Raw genomic sequence first — 25,131 nt, 5'->3', positions numbered from 1 at the left:
TTGATGACTAACGAAATTGGGGTGGAAAAAGTCCTTTACCTGAGATGGGACTATTAACATTTTAGTGAGGATAAGAGGTTATCAAATGGATGGAGTATTGAAACAGATTCAGCGTTAATCCAGAAATGTCATTTATTTTGAGCGTTACAACAATCAAATAAGATGAAATCAACAGCAATGTAATGTGAGACCTATGAGCAATCTTAACAGTGATGAGAAGTGTCTCAAGTGTTCATTCCTTCAACGATGAAGAGAGGAAGATGTAAAGCCCTGTTGTGTTTTGCGCATGCGCTAGTTGCGCGGTACAGTACTTGTTTTCTCTCTGTTGTGTAACATGGAGGTCCACGTGAACCACCATAGCCGTTTGACAAACCAATATTTAGACACGCCCATAAATGATGTATCAGCCATTCAAGGAACACATGCAAATGAATGTGTCCAATCATCGTTTACTGGGCGGAGCCATGCTGAAACGGACTCACGTTGCACAAATGTGTCAAACGCACGGGAGTACCAGGCGGCTTAGCTTTGTGACTGAGATCTAATTAAAAATAGTTTCATTACGACCAGACGACCCGAAAAATACATTCAAGTGGAGGAACGCATGCGGTTTAAAAGGTAAAATATTTTACTACAAGCTGGTTATGTTATGTTTTTGGCTGCTGCTACAAGGTAGGCTAGCTATAGCCACCTCGTCCAATGTACTTACTGTATTACCACATATAAACGTGGAAGTAAATCTTGAAAATAATATTTCATGTTTAGTATTACATATAAATTAACTATCTACTGGATAATCTCGGGATTCATAGCAATAGTTTTTAAACAAAGTCGAGCGCGTTCTTAGGTCGGCCGTCGATTGTCTTCAGCGTGAAGCCGATAAGTAGCTAAGGTTGAGTAACATTTCTGCCATAATGCAGCGGACTGTAACAAACAGTTACTATTAAACCGTATTTGAAAACAGTGCATTGGCAACTAGCATGTAAATAATCCTGACGACCGGAGTTGGACAAGAAACTGTCATCTGACGTTCCCGATTTATGCCACGGTTTTTTTTTTTAGGAATAATAATATAGGGAATTTAATAGGCTCTCTTGTGCTTTGCTTTGTGTTTTCTTATAAAATCTCTTTGAAGTTTATTTTTTTTATATATATTGGGTTAGCTCCATAGTTACTAATGCAGTTATCAGGTGAACGGGAGGGGGCTTGGCCGCGCCGGGACATGAGTTTAGAAAAATAAAAAAATAAAAAATTTAAGGTTGTCTGCAATAATGTGGGGAAGGGGCCTTAAAATTTCATAAAGGGGTCAAGTTTTTTTTGAGTCAGCCTCAAGTGCCGTCATCTGTCTTTCTTGAAAAATAATTCTTCTGTTCTGAAGCAGGTAAACAGGTTGCAATTTTCTCCATTTATACATGAATTTAGTTATTTTTTCTGGTAACTTTAATAGATCTTACGTCTTTTAGGTTGATCCTTTCATTGTATATCCATTGCAAGGCCTCAAGACACGTTTGAATGTGCATTTGCTTTATAGTGTCTATATGATCTCACTTCAAAGACTATGTCAGAATTCTGCTAATTTAACATCACGCCAAACTAATGGGCAACATGACGTAGCTTAGGGCACAGTTGGTCAATTTGCTGGCAAGCATAAAAAAACAGGCACATTATGCCAAGTCATGGAAGCTCTCACGACCACTGCAACAATAATTTAGAACACATCGTAAGCGCTTATAGGAAAATAAAAAGTACTTAAATAATAGTGACTTACAAAACATTTGCACATAAAAGTTAAGTAAAATAGTACCCAAATAGAAGATTATTTGTAAATATATTGTTGTTAAAGTTAAATACAACTGAATTTCACTTAACAAATGTACTCCACTGGAACAAAAACTATAAAATTGGGCACAGTTTGAACATATAATTACTGTATTTTTTTTTTAGTATAATTCGCACCAGTCAAACAAAAAGCATCATGAAGAAGAAAAAAACATAAGTCACTCCAGAATATAGTTAATAATTTGGGGAATTTATTTTACACAAACAGACGAACAGTCGAGCTCGGACACGCCCCCAAAATCCCGGTTGATTAATTGTAGATGCGGATCCGAGCAACCACTGCTTCACTTTGACCGTTTGCAAACTCAGAGCGTTGTTGAAATGTGCTCTGAAATATAGTAGTAGCCGGCCGATTAAATCACGTCTGTTCAGGATGGCTACCAACATGCCTGACTGATTTTTAAATCGGTCAAACTATTTCAAAATTATTTTTGCTTTAACAATGTTTCCAATTCATAGAATAAAATCTTTGCGGTCTAGTTTAATAATCGACGGACTGATGAGTAGGGAGGCAGCCAAATAACAGTCTCATGTGACTCGTAAATCCTGTGTTGGCTTTGCCAAATAGAGACCACATGAGGTATGGTGCGACTTGTTTCTACGATGCCAGTCGTCATTGTGATCGTCATTGTTTAGCGTTTAATTTTCATAATTAAATGTTATGTGCACAGGGATTAGAGTATATGAGCAGATGGTTAGTTTTGATACCAATTGTGGTCTTATCGGTAATGCTTGTGTCTTCAAGGTCAAGGGGGATCATAATATTATTTGCACCACAATGTTTTTTATTTTTTTTTACAGCAGAGTTACAATAACTCAAGATGTCTTCTACTCTTCCAAATTGAGCTCCCTGATTATGTAATCCTGCAGAGGCCATGCAGGATATTTTCACTGGCGTCTGTTTGAGCTTTTCGGTGTGCAGTGGATGTAACAAGACACACCCCTATACAAGTATCGCTATACAAGTGAAAGAGCATTTACCCCTGTTCAAAGGCCAGATTTTGGGGATGTAAGGAAATGCAACCCAGGTCAATCATTTCTAATTTTTTCCACCCTTCATGTGACCTATAACATTTGAAAAACAAATGGAAAAATGTTAGGCGTAGAGCGGTGGACTTTGAGTTACTTTGTTGCATAATTATGCTAACGCTCAAATTAAAATGGTGTTGCGCATCTTTGAGGAACCTAATATTGATGCTGGAGTCTTGCTTTGAATACAAGTGTGCTCATGCTTTTGAATACAAGTGTGCTCATGCTTTCTTCCCATAATTTCCAGTAATTCTTAGTTCCTCACATTTTTCTTCTTCAAATAATTCTTAGTTCCTCACATTTTTCTTCTTCAAACACCTCTAGTTGAATTTAGGGCTTCTTTTAAAAAGTCGCACAAAGTAGACCCGAAAAGCAGTTTCTCATTTAGTGCTCGGTGAACCTGAGACATTATGAGCTATGCTGAGGTTTGGTTTGGCACAATGGCGGTTTTAACCTCAAAGATTTTGGCAACTTAAAGGCATATTTTTCCCCAGAAATATTGGTAGGTAATTACCTCACTGTTGAGACGCCAAACACTTTTATGAAACACTTTGTTAACGTCAGAGTAGGGGTGGGCGATATGACGATATTACATCGTTAAGCGGTTTAAGTGTTCACGATCTCATAAAGTCGAAAGATCGTTTGGTCGTCTACATGGCACATTCTAAACAGTTTAGCTCAATGGCGGCGCAAAGCCGCTGACGCGTATACCCGACCAACCAATCACAGCACGCACAGTGCACGGTACGTACTCCCCGCCTCCCTGTTTGTTTGTATAGCGGGAGGCTATAGCGGAAAGTCACCACGAAGCAGAGTTGGTCCTGAAAAGAAACTCCACATCCACAGTGTCGATTTGGTTTGGCTTTTACTCGTAGGAGAAAGCGCAAACCAGTCATTTGCAAAGTTTGCAGGGACTCAGTTCGGACGCCAGGGCCGACAGCCAAAGCAAACGGAGATCAGCCAGAGGCAGCCGCTAGCTCCAAGATAACGCAACCCACGGTAACGGTCATTTAACAAGAGCACTCCATATGAAAAAACAAGAAAGCAATGTAAAGAAGTAACTGAGGCAGTGACTTATTACCTTGCTGAAGACATGATTCCCATTGAAACAGTGCAAAACGAGGGGTTTAAAAGACTTCAAAGTACTAGTCCTGCGTTACGAGCTGTGTTTTTATGTTTACATTGTCACCTTTTATGTTTACATTCACTGCACTTTTTGATAAAAATTGTCACTATTTAAATTAAAACCTGTTCAGAAAGCTTAGCTGACTTAAAATGTCATTTTTTTCCTTTTAGAGTTTTATACACATTTTAAATATGTTTTACATGTTTAACATGAGGAAAATGGTCAGAAATGTGCAAATTTGTCTTAAAAAAACGATGTAAAAAAAGAATTATGATAAAATCGTGATCGTGAATTTATTTTTAAAAAATCGTGATGTGATATGTTTGCCAGATCGCCCACCCCTACGTCAAGAGTTTCCTTCAAATTGAAAGTCAATGATTTGATTTGGGCCAACATTGTCACTAGCCTTGAAACTGATAGAAGATCCATTAAATATTGAAATCAAAGGCTAGAGTAAAATATGTTAAAAATGAATGCCCACTTGTGTGAATAAAAGTTGAATCATAGAGTGACGATTTGCTGAGAAAGTCCCATTGCTCCTTGGCCCCCACCAATTAAAACTATGTCAGGTCTTGTTCTTAAAATGTCTTTTTATCCTCCAAATCTACAGTGCTGAAGACAAACCACCTTTCTGGCATTCCACACGAATTGAAGGACCCCATGGAACCCATTCCTATTATTGACCATATGAAAACCCCCGCTGACCAGGGCGATTGGCGGAATTACCACTGATGTGTGACCTAAGCGAAGAGATGCCCGCTGGTGACAGCGGCCCAGAGGGAGAGGAGCCCGTGATACCATCGGCAACAGGAGGAAGTGCCACGGAAGACAGAATGTCATCTGGGCAGCAGGTTAGGCGGGCTCAATCTACAAGTGTCGGTGTTCACATGTGTGGCGAGGCGGTGCAGGAAGACGAGGAGATGACTAGTGGCTCGCACGACCTCGCCTCCCCGGACAGTCACAGCATCGGGAGCGCCGCAGGATCCACCTCAGTCTCCACAAAGAGGTATTATGATAATGACAGAACCCAGAATATAGTAAGAGTAGTGGGGCAAGTTTGATACTTCATGATCACATCGTCATCCTTCGAAATGGACAAACATGTCTGCACGCACCATTTGGGGCTTCTTAGCCCCGCCTTCCGCTCATGTTTCTGTCTCTGTGCAGCAGCGTGAATGCAGATGGGAGTAAAGGCGAGGTCCACAAAGAGATGATGAACACAGTAGCTGAGATGAAGAAAAGGCTCCCATCTGACAAACGCAGCCGTAGCAAAGCCAGCACTGTCGAGGCATTGCATTATGCCCTCAAGTGCGTCAAGCAAGTGCAAGGTAACCTGCTGCTTAACGAAACCTACGATTCTCAGCCAGAGAGATTCGGTCAGAGGACGAGTGTTTACGACTTGCGTTATGTCGTTCTCCGCAGCCAATAGCGAGTATTACAAATTGCTGATGCGAAATGGGCAGGAAGAGAAGAGCAGTGTCACCGTTTGTACTCGCGAAGAGCTTGAAAGAGTCACCTCAGAACACACCCTCAAGAACACGGTACACATGCCAAGACTTGCCACTCATTTGTCATCGTTCTCACCGCAATCTGCATTTAAAATGTTATACCGATGACACTAATTCAACACAATAGACCGTTTTTATAAACTGAGCCTGATTTGAGAATTGCGTATAATTGTGCATGTAGTGCAAACACATAGCACACATCTGCATGTGTCCCTTATTTTTGCCTTACACATGGGTGGGTGTGTGAGTGTATATGTGTTTACTGCTTTTGTGTGTGTGTGACTTGGCTTGCGTGTGTGCGTGCACTTCTTTGTCCTTGTGTAGGATTCCTTCGTGGTGGTGTTCTCCCTGTCGAGTGGCCGTGTTCTGCATTCGTCCGAGCAGGCTGCCAGCATCCTGTGCTGCAAGAGGAAGTTCCTTGAGTCGGCCAAGTTTGTGGAGTTACTCTTCCACCAGGATGTCAACGTCTTCTACTCGCATACCGCACAGCCGCATCTCCCGCCCTGGACCAACTCGCACACAGGTGTGCTTGTGACACAAGTATTATTATTATTATTATTATTATTTAGTTTAATTACTGATATTTCAGTCAATACCTAATGCATAAAGAATAGATGTTTTGTTTTGAGCTGTAACACCCCATTCCATTTTGGTGAACAATCCTGATATAGGAAGTTTTAACTATTTCGTCAATATGGCGTGAATGGAATCAAACACAGTGTCCACAATAAACGGATTGCCTGTCCTAATATCTTGCGTCATCCTCTGTGAACCAGAAAGAGTCTAATAAAAGAAGAATGAGTAAAGCATATAAGGCACCCACTAGGGGTCGTTTTTTGAATTAAAGGTGCGAGTGCATCGATTCGCATCGAATAGTTCCACTTTGAAATGATTCGAGATAAGTCTTGAAGCATCTTTTGGAGAGATATATCTTAGAAGGATTTGGCACATTTACAGGACTGATAAATTCATTCAAATGTGTGTAAAATAACAACAAAAAAGTAATTGCATCATACACTATCGAACCGAGCCATACAATATCAAATTAATCGTAATCTCACTGAGTTGAACCAAACCGAATCGTTCCACTTTCAAATCGAACCGTCTTTGAATCGTTTTACACCTAACATATCGGAAAAAAGGTATCAAATCCCATATCGAAAAAAACGTATCAAATCGTCTTTTGTGGAGAGATGCACACCACTAGGACCCACCCAAGTTTTAGGTTGGCCTTTCCTGTCAAAGGGAGAGATGTTGACCAGTATTACCAGTCTGTTGAATTATAATGATGAAGAGATGAGACAGAGACAATGTGTTTGGAACTGGAAATATTTGTTTAACCACCATGTTCATCTTACTACTGTACAATTTGTTTGGTTCTATCCTTTGAAGGAACAAGGAAGCAGGCGTAAATAAAACAAAATGTTCTGCCCGAAACACCAGCCATTAGTCACCTCTAGCTCACTTTAGACTATAAAGTCAGTTTTCTGCTCTCTCTGGGATTTTTTCCCATAGTCTTTTTCTTTTTTAGTACAGGATTTTTCTGTCAAAAATTGTCCCAAAATCACCAGCATTCCCTCCTCTCATGTCCCTTGCATGATGAGGCTTGTTGCTATTGTTTTGCGTCGTCTATCAGATCACGTTTGATCAATGTGAGTTTTAGATTTCTGACTGGGGACTAAATTCTAGATCGGAGGTGGAACAGAATGTTTGTGCTGTTTTGAGATTTTCTGATCTTTGTGCGTGTGTGCTGTTTTGAGATTTTTGGAGCACATCACATACACTGTGACCAAAACTGATGACTGCCTCACTTTTTTTTTTTTTTAATGTTCATGTATAGGGGCTGTCTTAGTCTTTTAAGATTTGAAAAATCCTAATGTGTGTACCAGGCCTAATTGTAGTGTGTTGAGCAGAAGTGCCACATTGTAGGAATGTGTCAAATTTAGACTCGATGAGAACAGTTGCGCTTCATTAGCGTGTATAGTGACGTTCACAAGATTCGGTAACTCGCCTGGTTGTTTGCCAAATGGAAAAGGTAAGCGTTACATTATTAATTTTCAATTGTACTGTACGGTAGTTGTGCTGGACTGCACCTGTTTTACTGAATGACAAGAGGACAACAACAATAATAATTTCTTTGTGGCTACCTCCACAGCGGGAGTTCTATTTGACTCTGCCCAGGTCAAGTCTTTCTTCTGCAGAATCAGGTCAGCGTTAATGTCCACTAACTGTTGTTTGAAAAAAAAAAATAATAATAACAACGCTTTTGTAGAAAATAACTCAAATCGCAATTCTGTTACTGTTTTCTAGGGTGACTTACATGACATTAAATTTGCTCTTTGTGTTTCAGAGGTGGCAAGGATCGTGAGGGCGAGATGCGCTACAACCCCTTTCGCGTCACACCTTACCTGCTGAAAGTGCAGGGAACAGTGAGCAGTGGGGAGCAGGAAGAGCTGTGCTGCTTGGCACTGGCTGAACGCATCATTTCAGGATATGAGGGTAACAATCATTAGCACATTGACACATGCCTTACTCCAAATAGGTATTAACATGGGAGATGTTTAATGTTGTGCATGACGTTTGAAGAAATAATAATCGCTACTCAATTTGCTTCAAGAGTGTCACGCAAGTGATGAATTATTTACACCCCCAGCACCTCGAATCCCCATGGACAAGCGCATCTTCACCACGACCCATTCACCTGGCTGTGTGTTCCTCGAAGTGGACGACAGGTCATTTACCCATTCGCACGTGCGAGTAAGGAATTCGCTTGACCGTCAAGTTAATTCAGCCCACTTGGTGACCTCCCACAGGGCAGTGCCATTGCTCGGATACCTCCCTCAAGATCTGATTGGGACGTCGTTGTTGACCAGCATTCATCCAGACGACCGCGCCCTCTTGCTGTCTATGCACCGAAAGGGTAATTTTTGACTTGCTTGACCTACTTACTCTCTGGCCAATCTTGGATGAGTACAAATGATGTTTTTTCCCCCCTCATTTTATGATACATTTTATGTAGTGTTGAAGTATGCGGGTCAGTCACCGTTCGAACACTCGCCGGTTCGATTGCGCTGTCAGAATGGCGACTATATCACGTTGGACACCAGCTGGTCCAGCTTCATCAACCCTTGGAGCCGCAAAGTGGCCTTCATCATAGGGCGCCACAAAGTCAGAACGTAAGCAGTAACAACAAATTCACAACCACGCAGTGTTCTCGGGTGGAGAATTAAATGTGTGAAAAGACTCGTGATGTGTTTGTTTTGCCTTTTGGCTAGGACTCCGCTGAACGAAGATGTGTTTGCCGCTCCGAGTAAAGTGGATTTAACTGTGACCCATGAAGAAATTAAAGATTTGCAAGCCAAGATCTATAAGCTCTTCTTGCAGGTGATTATTAAACGGGTATACGTGGTACAACTCATCCAGTTAATTGAGTTCATAACACTGCTCGCTAAGGAAATTACTTCGTTAATGAGCCCTTCTACCGCCAGCCTGTCCATAACAACGGTTCCAGTGGTTACGGCAGTTTAGGAAGTAACGGTTCTCACGAGCATTACATCAGCGTCGCTTCTTCGAGCGACAGCAACGGTAACCTGTGGGAGGACTCACACCGGGAACCCGTAAGTCACGTAATCACCGCGTGCTCGTTGTGTGGCGTCAACGCTGCAGCCGGGGCGAATTACATTGCGTCTTTGTGTCCTTGCAGATGACTCTTCAGCAAATCTGTGCAGATGTGAACAGAGTCAGGAATTGGGGAAAGCAGGCCTATTTTGATACCAGCCACAAAACTGCTCTTCTTGGTAAACCCGCCCCAGGTAATTGAATGCAACTAATGCAAAGTACAACATCTGCGGTCCTAATAAAGTGTGTTTTTTATTTGAATGTTAATTGAATTGACATTCTTGTCCTATAGCACACTTGGTTCCGGTAACATCCCATCCTGAGGTGGGCAATCCTGAAGAAAGCAGGAAACAAACACACATTCCCTCCTACCAGCAGATCAACTGTGTTGACAACATTATTCGGTATGTGTGACCCTTGCGTCATCTTTATTGAATGCCTATCTCTTTATCAACTGTGTGTCTTTGGTGGTGTCATACAGATATTTGGAGAGCTGTACTGGGCCAGCTCTGAAACGGAAAAGTGAATCTCATTCCTTAGCCACTTCTTCTTCCTCATCCTCTACCTCTGAAGATGACAAGCCTGCCAGAGCCAATGATGCAGCTCAAGCGGCGTCAGATGGTATAAAAACACTCACGTCTCAAGTCTGTTAGTTGAATAGTCTCATGTATTGTTTTTCCTCAAATGAGTTCTCTCTGTCCAGTGGCGATGTTGGAAAGCGAAGTGTCGGTCGGGCCTAGCACAGCGGCTGTTGTTGGAGCTCCTCTAACAGACATCACCATGTCCACCAAGGCAATGAGTGTGGTCTCTGTCACCAGTCAGTGTTCGTACAGCAGCACCATCGTTCATGTTCCTCAACCTGAATCGGGTATGCACAAATATGTATTTGGAAAACTAGCTGTTGCAGCTAGAGAAAATTAAAATGTTGTAGTTGATCCCAAACGATGGTGTCGAGGTCAGGGCTCTCCCAGTTCTTCCTCACCAAACTCAACCTAGTTTGATTTTATGTTCTTCATACTAGTTCACAATCCTCTTATAATTAGTATTTTTTTAGAGGTGTCTCAAAACTTTTGTGCGTATATTGTACATAATGTATGTGTTCTAAGATGATTGTAATCACATAAAACCCTCAGAATTCAACCTGTCATTATTATTTTGTGTGTGTGTGTGTGTGTGTGGTTCCTCCCAACAGAGGCCACGGCCCTAGAGGACGTGCCAATGGGCAGCGAGCCCGCTGATGCTGCTCCAGCCACGGGACGCCCTGCACCAAGCCCTGCCGCTGAGGAGCGGAGGTTTGTGGGTCTCACCAAGGAGGTGCTTTCAGCTCACACGCAGAAGGAGGAGCAAGAGTACGTGGACCGATTCCGCAATCGCATTCTGCAGAGTCCCTACAGTTTCTATCTGCAACTGGACAACAGTTCCATGGCTCACTCCCAACACAGAGGTTTGTGTTGACAAACGCGAATGGATGATAACGCAAACTCTTTTGGGCATATTAAAGTGCTGTGCTTAAAATGATTTTTGCAACAGGTGAATATCCACGTCCAGTGAACGTCGGTGGGCTTAACCGCTCTCGAAGAGTAAAGCCTCGACTTAGGCGGCCCAAACCTGTGGGCTCATCAGACAGCTACGCCTCTCCACCTGGACCTTCTCGTCGCGTGCCAGAATCCTCTTGGCCCTCGTCAGAATCCTCCCAGCCACAGATGGCAGCTCCCTACAATCAAACATCTGCACTTCAAGCTCCGTTCTACCCCATGTTGGCGACCCAACCGGCCCCAGAGCAGCCGCCAAGACCGCAACAGCTACCCGGAGTCCCTCCTATGGTGGTGCAGCCCCCAGAACAGACCCAGCTCCATTACAACTTCCACTTCATGCAGACAAACCAGAACCAGCCAGGCATGCAAAACATACAGATGGAACCCATCCAGAATCTGCAGAATATCCCCACTTTTCACAACATGCAACCCATGGCTACAGCCCAGAGTATCAATCCCTTCATGACACCGGTCATGGCTGTCATCCTGCCCAACTACCCAACTTTCACGTCGGGTTACCCATCCCTTTACTCTCCCGCCACTGCCACCATGCTGCCCCAGGCACCCATCCCCATGGCAGGATTCGCCCCTGGTGCCCCCTTCCCGCTACCCCAGTTCCAAGCCCAGCCTGTGCCCCAAGCTCACACCTCCCCTGGCCCCCTGCTCGGCTCACCCAGAGCCTGCTCGTCCGTCGGGGAAGAGGAGGAGACGGCAGGCCCGCGGGCGTTATTCTCCAGCTCACGTTCAAGCTCTCCACTTCAGCTCAACTTGCTGCAGGAGGAACTGCCCAAACCGAGTGAAGGACAGAGCAGCACTGGACACAACCTAGCAGAAAGCCTTCATGAGCAGGGTGACAATGAGGTGATAGCAATAAAACGTGTCTCCAAACAAATGACACAAATGCCTTTAGTACAGATCCAGTCATTGTCACTTTTGTATAACAGTTTTTTTGCAGTCGCACTACGTTTCCGACCGAACATTTTCCCCTCTCCAGGGTGATGCTCCGAGTGATTCTGGGAACCACGATGCGCAGTCCACATCCAGTGAATTGCTTGATCTCCTGCTGCAAGAAGATGCACGGTCAGGAACTGGCTCCAATGCCTCGGGGTCTGGATCAGGGGAGTCTGGAGGGTCACTGGGATCTGGATCTGGATCTGGCTCCAATGGAACCTCTACCTCACACACTGGTAAGAATCCCGAATACAAGAGTTTTTACGTCACACATTCATAGAAGTACAGTGGAAATGCCAAAACCAAAATGCAACCAATTTCCTGACTCTCTTAGACTTCTAAACAGCTCTAATTTTGAAACCGCTATGGCTGACTGTCATCATAAAGAGAATTTATCCACTGTATAATGAAACTAAAATACAGTAAAAGTACTCAATTTAACAGCCAACACCTTTACTATGACACAATAACTTAAGTGTTGTGTTCTGTGGTTATAATCACATTTTATTCTTTGCTGTCAGTGTTATCTAGTGGTGGTGATTTCACAAAAATTAAAAAAAAAAAAAAAAGTTGAGGAAAATGTTAAAATCTGAGTCTTGCAAAACTAGCTTGATTGTGTGACCTTTGAAGCACAGTGATTACTCCACTGTAAGGCAAAGATGAACAACTTTGCTTCTAATAAGAGTTAGAGGTGAACGATTCCCACTTTCTATGTGGCTGCAGGCAGCAGCAACAGCAGCAAATACTTTGCCAGCAACGATTCCTCAGACACGTCACGCAAAGCCCGTAAGAGCCAGGAAGCGCCAGCAGAGCACCAACGCAGCTTCGACAATCAGGTGGAGAGCTCGCTGTGGAGCATGATCCAGCACACGTCAGAGCATGTCATGATGACGTACCAGATCCACGCGAGGTACATACATATGCAAACAGCTCCCTACCCTTTTCATTCCAATGTTGATGATTTAAAAAAAAAAATCATATGGTTATCTTAGTTATTTCCTCTGCTATGGCACTGTTACTTATATCAAGTAAACCTCACTATTCACAGGGGATCGGGACCCCGCAAATAGCGAAAACTAGTAGGAAGTTGACGCCCTCCCTAAATATGTTTACAGTTAGTATATTAATAGTTTGAACATACCACAAGTTATGATCCCAAAAGACTTCAGTTAATTTTCAATTAATCTTACAACATTACTGTATCCGCTGAAAGTCGAAATTTGTGTTTGTGAGCACTTATCCTTTGCCGAGATGATGCTGATTAGACGATATGATTATTGCACACATATTCCAATTCCTTCCAACATCCAGCAACTTAACACAGCCATCGAAGAGGAGTTGACCAACATTCCACAGGCCACAATTAACAACCTGAACAACTCTGAACGTGACCAACAAATGGTGGTCAATAAATGTTTTATCGTAGCAGCTGTTTGAAGCTAGAAGGAACATCAATTTTGTGTTACTGGAATATTGGTTTTGAAAGTTTGTCATGACAAAACACCTTGGTTTTTTTGGGAGGTTCTCTGTATATTTAGTTCATGTATTACCTCCTGTAGGGACCAGAGCGAGGTGTTGGCTGAGGACAGGGAGAAGCTGCGAGTGCTTAAGCCCCTCCAGCCGTGGTTCAGCCAAGATCAGCGAGAGGAGCTGGCCCTGGTCCACCCCTGGATCCAGCAACACACCATACCACAAGAGATCGACACTCAGGTGCGAATGCAAACGCTAGCCCACAGTCATTCATCATGTCCGCTGCTCACCTAAACATCCATGCGACCGTGCCCATGTGTCCCTCAGGGTTGTGCGACCTGCAGCGTCGGTGCGGGAGCGGCCCATTCGCCTCCGCCCCCAGACCCCGACAGCTCGTCCCCGCTGGAGGTCCTGGAGCCGGACTCCATTGTGGACACTTGAGAGCTTTGACCCCAAACTACCATCCGCCCTCGACAACGACCGCCATGCATCTTGTCTGATCAGGCCAGGGGATTTGTTCTCTGTCGGTTAGGCTAGCTTGATTTGTAAAGGGGGGCAAGAGAGATGGGCATTTAATTTTGCAGGTATTTATGCTCAGTCAGCCTAAAGTGACTGCGGCCAGGGGACCATGACTATTATACCTCTCTTCATGTTGTTTCAAGTATATGATCTGGCTACTTGGTGCCCATTTCAAGATGCCCCCCGTCCCCCCCCCCCCACTGAACATGAACCTTGTGCACTCAATCTGGGCCATGTGACAGGACAAAGACCACACTGGCCCAGCCCAAGTATCAGAACACAAGTGACACTCTTGACTGACAATGGAGTAACAGGTTGAAAGACTATTTGAGGAAGTTAATCTCATTGTTAACACCCCCTGAACATGAGCACTGTGTGCATAAAGACATTGCTGCCCCAAACCAAGCACTTAATGTACACGGTGTACACTTTGTACAGTACACATGATTTTGTGTATTATGTAAACTCCTTCCGTGACATAATGTCACACCACGGTGGACACATGGTAGATCGTTTTAAATGGTTGTCTGGATACAAAGACGTGCTGCTTTCTGTCAATTGATGCTCTTAATCGTATTGGATGAATTGCTGCTGGAGTGTCATCTTTGTATTCCATTGGTTGATTGTCTGTCTGTCTGTCGTTGAGATGTCCGTTAGTTCTGCGGACTTTTAAACAGCAGCAGATACACTATGATGATCATTTCAAACAGAATTTACAGCGCCCGAAGTATGCTCTTTCTCTCCCTAAAAATCCTAACCTATCCTAAACTCACTGTACTAAGTACATGTGATCGTGGGATTACTGACATATTCCTTTTTATGTGTGTGTGTGTGTGCGTGCGTGTGTTTCCACTCGACTCTGAATGTTGTAGCTAGTTGTGTGCTGCTGTGAGTGTGTGTGTGACTGCTGCTTCCTTCCACAAAATGACCCATTTGTGCAAAACCAACTGGGTCTTCTCACCAATTTTAGATTGAGATTATGTTTAACAGTATCTTGTTTTTGTAGGAGAGACATACACAAAACTTCACAGTGTATAAAAGCCATTTGTCTTGAATTCAGGGACTATTTGTGACACGAAGGAATGAATAAATGAACTATGATGTCTGAGCTTTTTAGTATTTGTCTTTGCTTATCAATGAAATACCTGTTGTTAAAAAAAAAAACTTTAATGCATGATGAAAACAATCCACAAATCAAGCATAATAAGGAATGTAACCGCTTCTGTGTTACTTCAACATACTGCACATTTTGGAAGAGCATTGTCAATACAAGGAGCCCTTCAATGTTGCTTTAGTCCAGTGGGGGAAAAAAGCACAATGTAAGTTTGAAAGCTAAATCAAAGCTGTAATAGAACCTACATTCACCAACTTACAACTGAGTCAGGCGTCTTTTAACATACAGTACTGCACCTACATTTACTAACATCAAGGTGGCACTGTGGTACCTTGTATCGTGTATTTATGCGACATGAAGAACATTCATTGGGTTTGTGCCTTTAGAAAACGCGAGTGCTTGGGTTGTTGTGTGTTGTTTGGATTACACGAGCATCTCTGTGGAGTCTCCCCTGCCAGAACTTCCACCAGCGTGGGTGTGACGAGCAGCCTCTGGACCAGCCAGTGACCCAAATGTCACTCTCACTTGCGCCATTTCTGCATCTCTGCAAGTGATTAAACAGAGTCAGTTCACTTCATTTCATTCTTTTTCTGTTCACATTTTACCTTTATCCAGATCAATGACTTTTCTTGGCGTGTTCATGTTGACCTCCTTCACCAGGTTGTTCTTGAAGTCTTCAAATCACGCGAGAGGAAGTGTAAATGTTGATTCACTCAAATACAAGCTGGTGCTGGGTGCCTTTTCTCTCACCAAGTCTGTCGTCTGGCTCCCTGATGGGCAGCGACGGCTCTGCAACATCCATCTCAAACTCATCTGAGCAGCTGCGACTTCTGTTGGACCTAAATGCAGATATTGTGTTCAAGGCAGAGGTGGGAGTAAATCACATAAATTCAATCTCAAATCGTAACCTTCCAAGTCTCGCCAAGTCCTAAATTATTCAATCAAGTCATCGCTTGGATTAGGCAAGTCATACAATATTGCTCAGTGACTTTGGAAAGCCTTTTGAGCGTTTATTCAATATCCGTGACAGGACCATTGTACTTGTATGCTCCTTGTCCTCAGCAGTAAGACGATTCAGCATGGACCCCACCAGTAGAACGATTGTCTTACCAGAAAGACTAGTTACTTTTTCCTATATTAGTGCCAATGAGTATGCCTATGAGTATGCAATTAAACCTTATTAGTAAACTACTGTGCTGGACTAAAGGCCCAGTGGAAAGCAGTAGTGGAAAAAAACGTCATGTGTGTTTGTGCAGTATGTGGTGTCTTATTATACCAGTACACTCACCTCTTGGATTCCAATGAATATAACTCTGAAACCAGAAGAAAATCACGGTGAGAAATATCATTTGTTGTCTATCTGTTAATCTACAATCACTAGCCACTTGGCTTTTTGTTGTAGTTGTTATTGTATTAATTCCTATATTTCTATTTAAACACATTTACTCTTCTTTAGTAAATTGATAATTAATGACAGTTTAATTCCGACCTGTTGTTCTACGTCTGCGTGTGATAAGGATGATGATGAGGACGACAAATGCCAGAAGGAGGAAGGCGGTGAGGACGAAGCCCAAAGGCAGGAGAAAGTGCTGTCTGTGGTCGGGGAGAACGACATTGATGACCCGTGGTGACTCCACTTTGTTGGCATCTGAAAGGTGAGGAAGGAAAATAACCTTTAGCTTCTTATCATCCAATCAAGCAGCCCAGAGTCCAGAACAGAACAACATTTAAAAAGAAGACACAAATACAGTACCACCACAGGGCTTCGCCAGTGACCTGAACCGAAAGGAATTGTTTTGGTTTGTTTTGGCAAACGCGAGAGTGAAATTTATAATGGTTTTAACATGATGATTTATCAGGTTTCATTTACTTTCATCTCTAATTTATGTTAGTCCAAACATGCATTAGCAAGTCCTCTTCTCCTCTGTGAACGCACGTCTCCTGACTGTACTAAAATGTTGAGCTCATTTATTTCCAGTTGGACTAAATAGTCAGCTGGCATGAGGTTAAGAAGTTAACACTCAGCATATGTGAGCCAAAAGCAAAAAGTCACGCCATATTACTCGTCGTTCTCTGCAGTAAAACCATAAAAGATGATGAGTGCCAGTGAAGAAGCCGGCTACGGACATACTGAACTGCTTGTCTGAGCATCTTTTTATTTTCTCTAATTGCTCTAGCTTGATCCTTGATAGCGATACACTGTATATGTTTGTGTTTGTACATCCGCTGCTCTGTCCGCTTCTTAATCTGAGGGGACGAGAAAGGAAAGGAGCGCTGACCTACATCTAATTCTCTCCTTAATTCAACTCCCTCACCGCTGTCTGTTTTTCACCAGCTGCTAGACACATGAAACACACTCCACCTTTTTTTTTTTTTCTTTTCCAACCAAAAATACATTCCTGACTAAAGAAGACAGGAAAATAAACCTGAGTATGTGGGATTCTCAGGGAGGGAAAAAAAAAAAGTCCAGTAAGCCTTCCAGGCTGTCAATGGGAGCCAAAGTCAACATGGCAGCAGACAGTCAGAGAGAGGAAAAACAAAAGAAACACTTTATATCACTCTGCGCGTTTGAGATCAACATACGGAAGTATTATGATGAAGTGGAACTTCCTTGTCATAAAATCTGAAATTAAACCAAAAAGTACAGCAAACATTCATTAGGCCTCTAAAACGTAAAGGTTGAACTGATATGCCATCAAAGACAATGTGTGATGAGAACTATATGGAACCATCTGCTTGGAACATTATTGCTAGTAATAATACAATGACAGATTTAAGACCAGAAAGTCAGCTGTGTTAAGAAGGACATACTATGGAAAATAGATAGATAATAGATAAACAGATTTTTTTTAATTTCTTGGGTCCAACCCACCAAGTGTGTATTATACAAGTAAAGCATTTTTTTATGATCTGCTTGTATCAGAAAACATGTATCAGAGTGAGCCGTTATGAATTTGGACCTAGGAATTTTGTTAAATTGTTAAAAAAAAAAAAAAAACATTGCGTAATGTGTCTCCTTTAACCACTCGCCATTTTTTCCATAATTGTTGATGTGTTTTATTCTGACAAGAGCGTTCAATGTTGCATGGTTCTCTCAGTTCCCCATGGTGCGAGTCTGAAGTGGAAAACTGACGTGTAGAGTTGAGCTGGTAAAGTGCAGTGTAAAAGTGACGTATCGTATGTCGACAATCATAATAATACAAAAATAAGAATGGAAGGTTTGCTGCGCACTCGAGATAGGAAATGTCTACACACCCCTGTTCAAATGTTTTTGTGATATAAAATAATGAGACCAAGCTAAATCATTTGAAAACTTTTTTTACCATTCATGTGACCTGTACGACTCAAACCTTTGAGATAACGTGGTTGCACAAGTGCGCACACCCTCTTATAACGGGGTATATGGCCGTTTTCAAAATTTACCACATTCAAACTCATGTTAAACGAGAGACAGCCCACATCTGCCACCATTAAAAGTACGTCTGAATTACCCTAAATAAAGTTCAGATGTTCTAGTAGACTTTTCCTGACATTTTATGTCTCTAGCAGAAGCCTGAAGGGTTTGTGCTAAAACTAAATGGTATTTGGAACTGTTCATAATTACTTCCACCTTTTTCTAAGGCCTGAAGAAAAACAAGCCCATAGCAGGATGTGGCCACCACCATGAAGTGTTATGGTTGCACCAAACATACCTTTTAGAATTAAAAACTTCAAACTTGTTTTCATTGGACCGTAACAAAATCCCCCAAAGACCTGGAAAATGGTTTTATGGTCAGATTAAAACAAGGCTGAACTTAAAAGAGGGTGTTCACACTTGTGCAAACACATTATCTCAGATGTTTATTTTTATTTACCCTCTCCAATATAAATGAATTAAAAACATCAATTGAGTTGCATATGTGAAAGGTCAGATTATTGATGGATTATCTTGGTTTCATTTTTTTTTTTAACCTATCCTAACCTAAAACCTGGCATTTTAACAGGGGTGTGTAGACTTTTTATGTCCACTGTATATACAATGTCACATCTTTTCACCCTTTAGGCAAACACACATTTGATTGTTTATCTTTTTATTAACCGTGGTTAATTTATAGCAAGTGTCTTCAATCCTGGTCCTCGAGCGCTGGTTTCCTGGATGTTTTCCATCGCTCCCTGCCGCAACAATTTGAACCAGGTGTGTTGCAGCAAGGAGGGATGGGAAACATCCAGGAAACCGGCCCTCGAGGAACAGGATTGAAGACCCCTGACTTATAGTTACACTTGTATGGCAGTTCCAATTTACTTGCTTTTCAAGGTTGACCCTGGAACATAAGAGTTGCTTCTGTGTGAAACTTCTTATAATCCCTCAAGGGGAAATTAAACTTTTCCATTATAATTAAATCATACATGAAAAACTGTTTTCAAAAGGACGTTGGCGGTTCTTCTGTAGCTCTGAGAGAAGAGGATTAATTGTGAGGGCAGAGATGGATTTCAACTCCTGTGGATAAAATTCTATTTGAATGAGATCATATTGGCACAGTCACACGCACACACACACACGGACGCACAAACTCAACCACAGGAATTTCTCCAAAACCTTCTGAATGATTTTGCCACATTTCTACATCTGCCATTATCAGCTACGACTGAAAACAGACTGTCTGAATTCACTCTTCTTCTTTCATATACTGAGAAATGTGAACTCAGAAATGTGCACATCAACAGAAGAATGCGGTTGTTGCAACCAAAACAACACCACTTCCTGTAACACACACAGGCAAATACACAAACAGACTCAGGATGAGAGGAGGCAATTAAAAGTCCGCAATGAGAAAGGCTTTTTTTTTTTTTTTTTTTGTGGTGGGTAAGCGAGGCCTTGCACGGTGACTGGGCGGTGGTGTGTGTGCGGTTTTGGGGGCTCTGGCGTCAGACAAGCTGAGAGAGCAAGAAAAACAAATGAAACAAACAGGGGGAAAATGGGCTTTCTCACGTTGAGGAGATTGAAGGTGAAGTCACAGCAGTTTGAAGCAGAGAAAGAAAATGAGGTTTTGAACAGATGTGAACTTTAGTTTTCTTTTTGCTGTTAATTGTTCTCATGATAGTTTTAGCTCAAGTCTGTTAAAGCACTCACGGTAACCTGGTGTGTGTGTGTGGGCGTGTGTGTGTTTGTGTGAGAAACAGAGAGTGAGAGAGTTGGGAGTACGGGTGAGTAATCACTTTTACTGTACTTGTTTTTTCGAGGTCAGTTTGAGGGTAAAGACTTTTCTTTTAGTTTTTGATAACTTAAGTGATCATTTAAAATGGTATGTAGAACCATGTGATGTGTCCCAGCCAATCAGAAAGGGCACACAAAAAAATCCAGATAACATACCACGGGCTTTGCTATTTTAATGAGTTTTTTTTTCACAGCCATCATTTTCTGTAAGGAATAAAAATGTTTGTATTGGTTTAGCTGTGAACTCCCCAAAATTAAAAAGATCAAAAGGTCTGTCAAAAATGGTTTGTTAACTCGCAAACAAAAAATTGTGTACAATGTTTTTGTGTTAAAGTAATTGTTAGTCTGAGAAAAAAAAGTTTAAAAAAAAAATTCCATGCAATTAAAGTACATTATTTTTCTGAAATATAGTTGCTTGATTCAACATCAATTATTTTGTATTTCAATTTTTTGTCTAACAAACATTAATTGTAATTGTAATGTATGGAACTGGTTTATGTCAAAATATGAATAATTGTAATAATAACTGAAATAATAATAAATTACCTTTGTCTGAACTGGGCAAAGCTTTAGCTGGGTCGGTGGCGTGAATCACTGGTGGTTCCACGGTGACCTGAAACTGTCTCCTCTCATGCAAACCACAGTAATGATGATGAAGATGACATGAGTACAGCCCCTGATCAGTGATCTAAACAGTCAGCACACACACACACACACCCCCACACACCCCCACACACACACACACACAAACAGATACCGGTAAGTTCGACAGTCAACAAGTCAATTATCAACGACATTAAGGTTTGTGTATAAACACAAAAAGGTGGCCTATTATGTGCTGCACATCCTCCATATTCCCTCAAAGTTTGATACGGGGCTTTTGTCCGCACGGTTTGCTCGCAGTTGGGATGAAGAGACTTTTATAAAGCACCTCCGGACACATGATGTCTCATTTGTTTTGCTATTCTTGTTACACGCCATTAAACGTAATGCAATACCCGCCTCAATAGAGCAATAAAATTGGACTTCACAAGTGCTGCATAAATAAGGACTTTGGAAACATTGTATACAAGTGCCAAAAACTACTGTTACTATAGGTTTTGAAACAAGAATCAACTATGCTTATACTGTAGTTTACTAAAAGTGGTCAGAGAGAGAGTCTATATACCATTGTAATTATAACGAAAGGTATCCAGACAAGCTTACATCAAAATACAATACTTGTCTTATATGGACTGAAAGGTCAAAGTATATTTGGCCTACTTCTAACCTTTTAATGGATTTTGTTGGCACACGATGGTGAATTGGTACTCTATATCATAAATATAGTATCTCTCTAATGTTTGAAATAGTAGTATCACCAGAACATGCAAAAAAAAAAAAAAAATAGCATTCACCTACATTCTTGAATGGACCTAATTTTGTTTTTGGAATGTGGGAGGAAGATAGAGTATCAAGATTCAAACCCTGAACCCCAGCACTGTGAGACAGATTGGCTAACCACGAATACACTGTGGTGCCCCACATTTTGTTGAAGTGCATTTCAGTTTAAAATCCAGCATCAATGCTTTTTTTTTTTTTTTTTTTTTTTTTTTTTTTTTATATAAAGGGAAGTCAAGTCAAAAATGTCCTTCACTTCTAGTAGTCTATACATAGTCTATAGTAGTCTATATTAAAATTGCATTACATTGTGGAATTTGAATTAAGCATAAAAATCCACCTGTTTTATTTAATTCATATTCCACAGATCACAATACTGTGTTTCGACTAATGGTGGCAATTTTTTAAACTTGACTTCCCCTTTAAGTGCCTTCTCGCTCAGACGCACTTTGCTTCTTTGTGAGATTACACGCATGTGTTACAAACTGTACCTGCAGATCAGATATTGTAAGTGAGAAGTCTCCTTCTGAGAAAGCCTGGTTGCTGATGTTCATCTTCTTCCGGAGGAACGAGGGTCCGTAGCTACGCTGCTCCCCCGAGGCGTACAGGTCCACTAAGCGGTCTGCGCGATCGTGGTAGATTCCCGGAGACTGGCGGTCCCAGTGGACCACCTGTGGGTTAAACATTTCTTTTAGTCTTGCTTCTCCTTTAGAGCCCAATGAGCGTAGAAAAGGAGCTGGCAAACTTTTGTGCTCAAGGGCCACATGTACAGACAGATGGGCCAGGCCATTCGTGGATGTGGTTAAAAAAAAGAAAAAAAAAAAAAAAGACAGCAGGGGGATTAGAAATACTGTATATCTTTTGTGGCACCAGTCCCAGAACTTTTCCGACTCACCTCATGAATGCTCAATGGGCCGCATTAAGATTCTGCCCACAACTGATGTGGAAAATGACGTCAGACCCACCTGCTGATCCTCTTCTTCGTTGCTCCAATCCGTCCACACGTTTCTCCTGTTGATGCACGGCAGCACCACAGTGCTACCCAGCAGCACCACGTACACGGCTTTGTGGCCATCCCAGTAGCGCTGCTCTTTACGACCTAGAGGAGCGCACAGAAAGGTCACAGGCCCGCTGTACCGCATCACAAAGTTACACTTCAGGCTTGGAGATGGCGACGTACGTGATTTGGTGACGTTCAGTTGCACTCGGACTGTCTCGTACAAGTGGCAGTAGAGATGGTGGAGGTTGCAAGAGTAAAGACCTCTGTCGTTCATTGTCACATCTAACGACAACAAATGATTTTGTATTACAAGTATTAATAAAAATGAGGGCTGTTTGATACCACTTTTTTTTAGACCGATGCTAGTACATGTATTCACTTTACTCAACTATACCAAGTACATACACCTCTTGTACTTTTGATATGTAAAATTTCATTTAACACAAAAACAAAAATTGTCAATAAAGATATTTCTTTTTGATACAGACGATGACTCGTAGATGTGTCAACCTGCCGCAGTATAGCGCCAACTACTGCCGAGTAGGACTTAGTCAATGTCAGATTTTTTTTTTTTTTTGCCCTAAGTATCGGTGGCTGGTTTTGGCATCCTTCACGATAACTTAAAATAGGGCTGGTATCGGCCCGATACTTATACCTGATATCGGTAAACTCCCATCACTAATAAAAAGTATTACATTTAATTGGTAAGCCTAGTTTACTGGCTAAAGCATTAGGTACACTATATAGGTATGCATAGATAGATCAACTACATCAAAAAACTATTGCAATGCACCGCATTTCACAGATCTACATGGTTAAAGTTTCTGAGAGTGACCTTTGATGAACAGTGAGAAGTTTCCATCCTTGAAGGCTCTCTGGCTGAGGCCGACTCTTTTCAAGTTGTAGGAGTTGTATATCCTCTGTTGTCCTGCAGAGTACATGTCCAATACTCTCTCCATGCCGTTGTCCACATGGGCCCGGTACACGTCCCAGTGGACCACCCGCTGTCTGTCCCTAAGGTTATCCCTCGTCCAGACCATGCGGCCACTGATGCACTGTAACGTCACGTTGGAGCCGGCTGGGGCGCTCACATTGTAGCCAGCCACCACAACACTGCTGCTGCTGCTGCTGCTGCCGTCTGGCTGGCCCTGCACTGGGGGCCACAGAAAGTACACACAAGAGGACATATTAAGTTAGGAAAGCATATTGGCACAAATCAAGAATTTTCAAAGTGTGGGATAGTGAGACTTCCTTTGTGTCTTTGTGAAATGTCATGTCAGACCACGGTCTGAATAATTATATAGCACTGCTTTTTGTATTAGGCTATTGTCTCACTGTTGTGTTTCCTGAAGACCATATATTTCAATGTTTTCACAGAGCACTGATAGAAAAAAAATGACTCATTTTAACTTAAGCCTGGTCAGCAGAATAAAAGATCAACAACATTTTTTCGTTATTATTCACAAGTTGCAGAGTCTCGCCTGAAGTCCCCTGGCGCCCACATCACACACTTTGAAAAACCACTGGTTTAAACCACACGCACACACACCCACACGCACACACACGCACGCAGACACATGCACACAAACACACACACATACACGCGGTTGTAACACACCTGCAGTGAAGAAGTAGACCACAGACACTGAAAGACAACCACAGTTAAATCACATAAAAGCCATATTTACCTATTTGCACCATAGGAAAGTTAAACCATTAATGTAATGTCACAGTTTATTAGTTAGTTATTCTACAGTCATTCTTATTTAAAGAAACAAAGTTTGGACAAGACTGTGGACAAGAGGCTAGGTACTCTCTGGGCTGGTCACTACACTGCATAAACAAAACTTGTATTTTGGGGGTTAAAACTGTTATTATTATTAATTAATGAAAGCCAATTTACATAACTGCAAAGCTAAACATATTTTGTTGAATTGCAGAACTTCAAATTTCATTGAATCTATTCACAATCACATTATAGACAATTAAGAGTCTTCAATAAACATAACATGCATGATGCTGGAATGTGAGCGGAAGATGGATTAGTGTAACTTTTATGTATAAATTAGGTAAGGGTATTTTAACTTAATTTATTTAAAAAAATCATATTTAACAGAAAATTGATGTCAGTATTTAATTGTAATGTGTGAATGATATTTTTTTACTTGTACCGTGAAGAGTTTAAAAATTAGTTTGTAAAAACTCAGGCCGTATTGATGAAAGTCATTCAAACACAACACAACAAAATGTAAATTGCTGCTTTCCATATAACCGCAATTAGCTCTCATGTGATGTTCCTTTTGCATAAATAAATAATAAATGCAATTTATTATTATTATTATTATTGTTATTATCATCATCATCATCAGTAATAGTAGTCGTAGTATATAATGACATGACCGTTTATTAAATATGATATCAAATGTCATACACGTTACAGTAAGGCCCCATCCCCGAAAGAATCTAAAACATCATTATGAACCTATTAATACATTATTTAAATGCGCTTTAGAAGACAACGAGATTGTGATAAATACTGTGATGGGAATTACTTCCATATACTGTAATAATGCAACAAATGATACAAAGACATTAGCAGTCAAACTTACTTTGAATTAAGAACACAGCCTGAAAAAAGATCTCCTCCCGGTGGTTCTTCATGTTGCGTATGTTTGATAGTAACTACTAACTAGACTGTTTTTCAGGTTGAATACTGTCCTTGTGAGAGAAAACAAACAATCAGTCTTGTTTATCCATCTACCAACAGGACTTGTTAATTTTTTGTGTGTGTTTTAAGAGACCCAGCTGCAGTTGGGACTTCTGTACAGAACCAAAGTGAATCATTCCT

At 41.6% G+C, this 25,131-nt stretch overlaps 2 protein-coding genes and 1 long non-coding RNA gene across 5 annotated transcripts; 2 read left to right on the top strand and 1 right to left on the bottom strand.

The window, feature by feature from the left end:
• The first annotated feature begins 452 nt into the window (after positions 1-452).
• Positions 453-14,703, top strand: per3 (period circadian clock 3). Of its 2 annotated transcripts, none has more exons than XM_086039829.1 (22): positions 453-618; positions 4,605-5,000; positions 5,162-5,322; positions 5,417-5,535; positions 5,827-6,025; positions 7,658-7,709; positions 7,853-8,001; positions 8,156-8,234; positions 8,316-8,422; positions 8,522-8,678; positions 8,778-8,886; positions 8,991-9,119; positions 9,206-9,314; positions 9,413-9,524; positions 9,602-9,741; positions 9,824-9,988; positions 10,313-10,564; positions 10,651-11,516; positions 11,650-11,842; positions 12,330-12,516; positions 13,166-13,316; positions 13,404-14,703. In XM_086039829.1, exons 2-22 carry the CDS (start codon positions 4,726-4,728, stop codon positions 13,515-13,517), a joined length of 3,825 nt encoding a protein of 1,274 aa, XP_085895955.1. In that variant the 5' UTR covers positions 453-618; positions 4,605-4,725; the 3' UTR covers positions 13,518-14,703. The 2 variants fall into 2 exon arrangements, with proteins under 2 accessions (XP_085895955.1, XP_085895954.1); XM_086039828.1 differs by having other exon boundaries at positions 8,120-8,234.
• On the bottom strand, positions 14,429-25,131 carry LOC147142333 (matrix remodeling-associated protein 8-like). The gene is made up of 12 exons (XM_086039830.1): positions 24,893-25,131; positions 23,902-23,928; positions 23,119-23,436; positions 22,464-22,565; positions 22,249-22,382; positions 21,775-21,954; positions 20,450-20,591; positions 16,199-16,357; positions 15,998-16,022; positions 15,460-15,548; positions 15,315-15,383; positions 14,429-15,253 (listed from the first exon to the last, which is right to left on the bottom strand). Exons 1-12 carry the CDS (start codon positions 24,942-24,944, stop codon positions 15,231-15,233), a joined length of 1,320 nt encoding a protein of 439 aa, XP_085895956.1. The 5' UTR covers positions 24,945-25,131; the 3' UTR covers positions 14,429-15,230.
• Positions 15,055-18,825, top strand: LOC147142334 (uncharacterized). 2 transcript variants are annotated; one of them, XR_015088045.1, is made up of 4 exons: positions 15,055-15,272; positions 15,370-15,578; positions 16,227-16,364; positions 16,789-18,825. It is a non-coding gene; the product is annotated as an uncharacterized LOC147142334 (long non-coding RNA). The 2 variants fall into 2 exon arrangements; XR_015088044.1 differs by lacking the exon at positions 16,789-18,825 and having other exon boundaries at positions 16,227-16,773.

The sequence above is a fragment of the Filicampus tigris genome, chromosome 9, assembly GCF_054856515.1.
Source record: "Filicampus tigris isolate MCC_2025a chromosome 9, RoL_Ftig_1.0, whole genome shotgun sequence".
NCBI lineage: Eukaryota > Metazoa > Chordata > Actinopteri > Syngnathiformes > Syngnathidae > Filicampus > Filicampus tigris.
The sequence above is the reverse complement of the archived record's forward strand: the minus strand, read 5'-3'. Positions and strand labels throughout refer to the sequence as shown.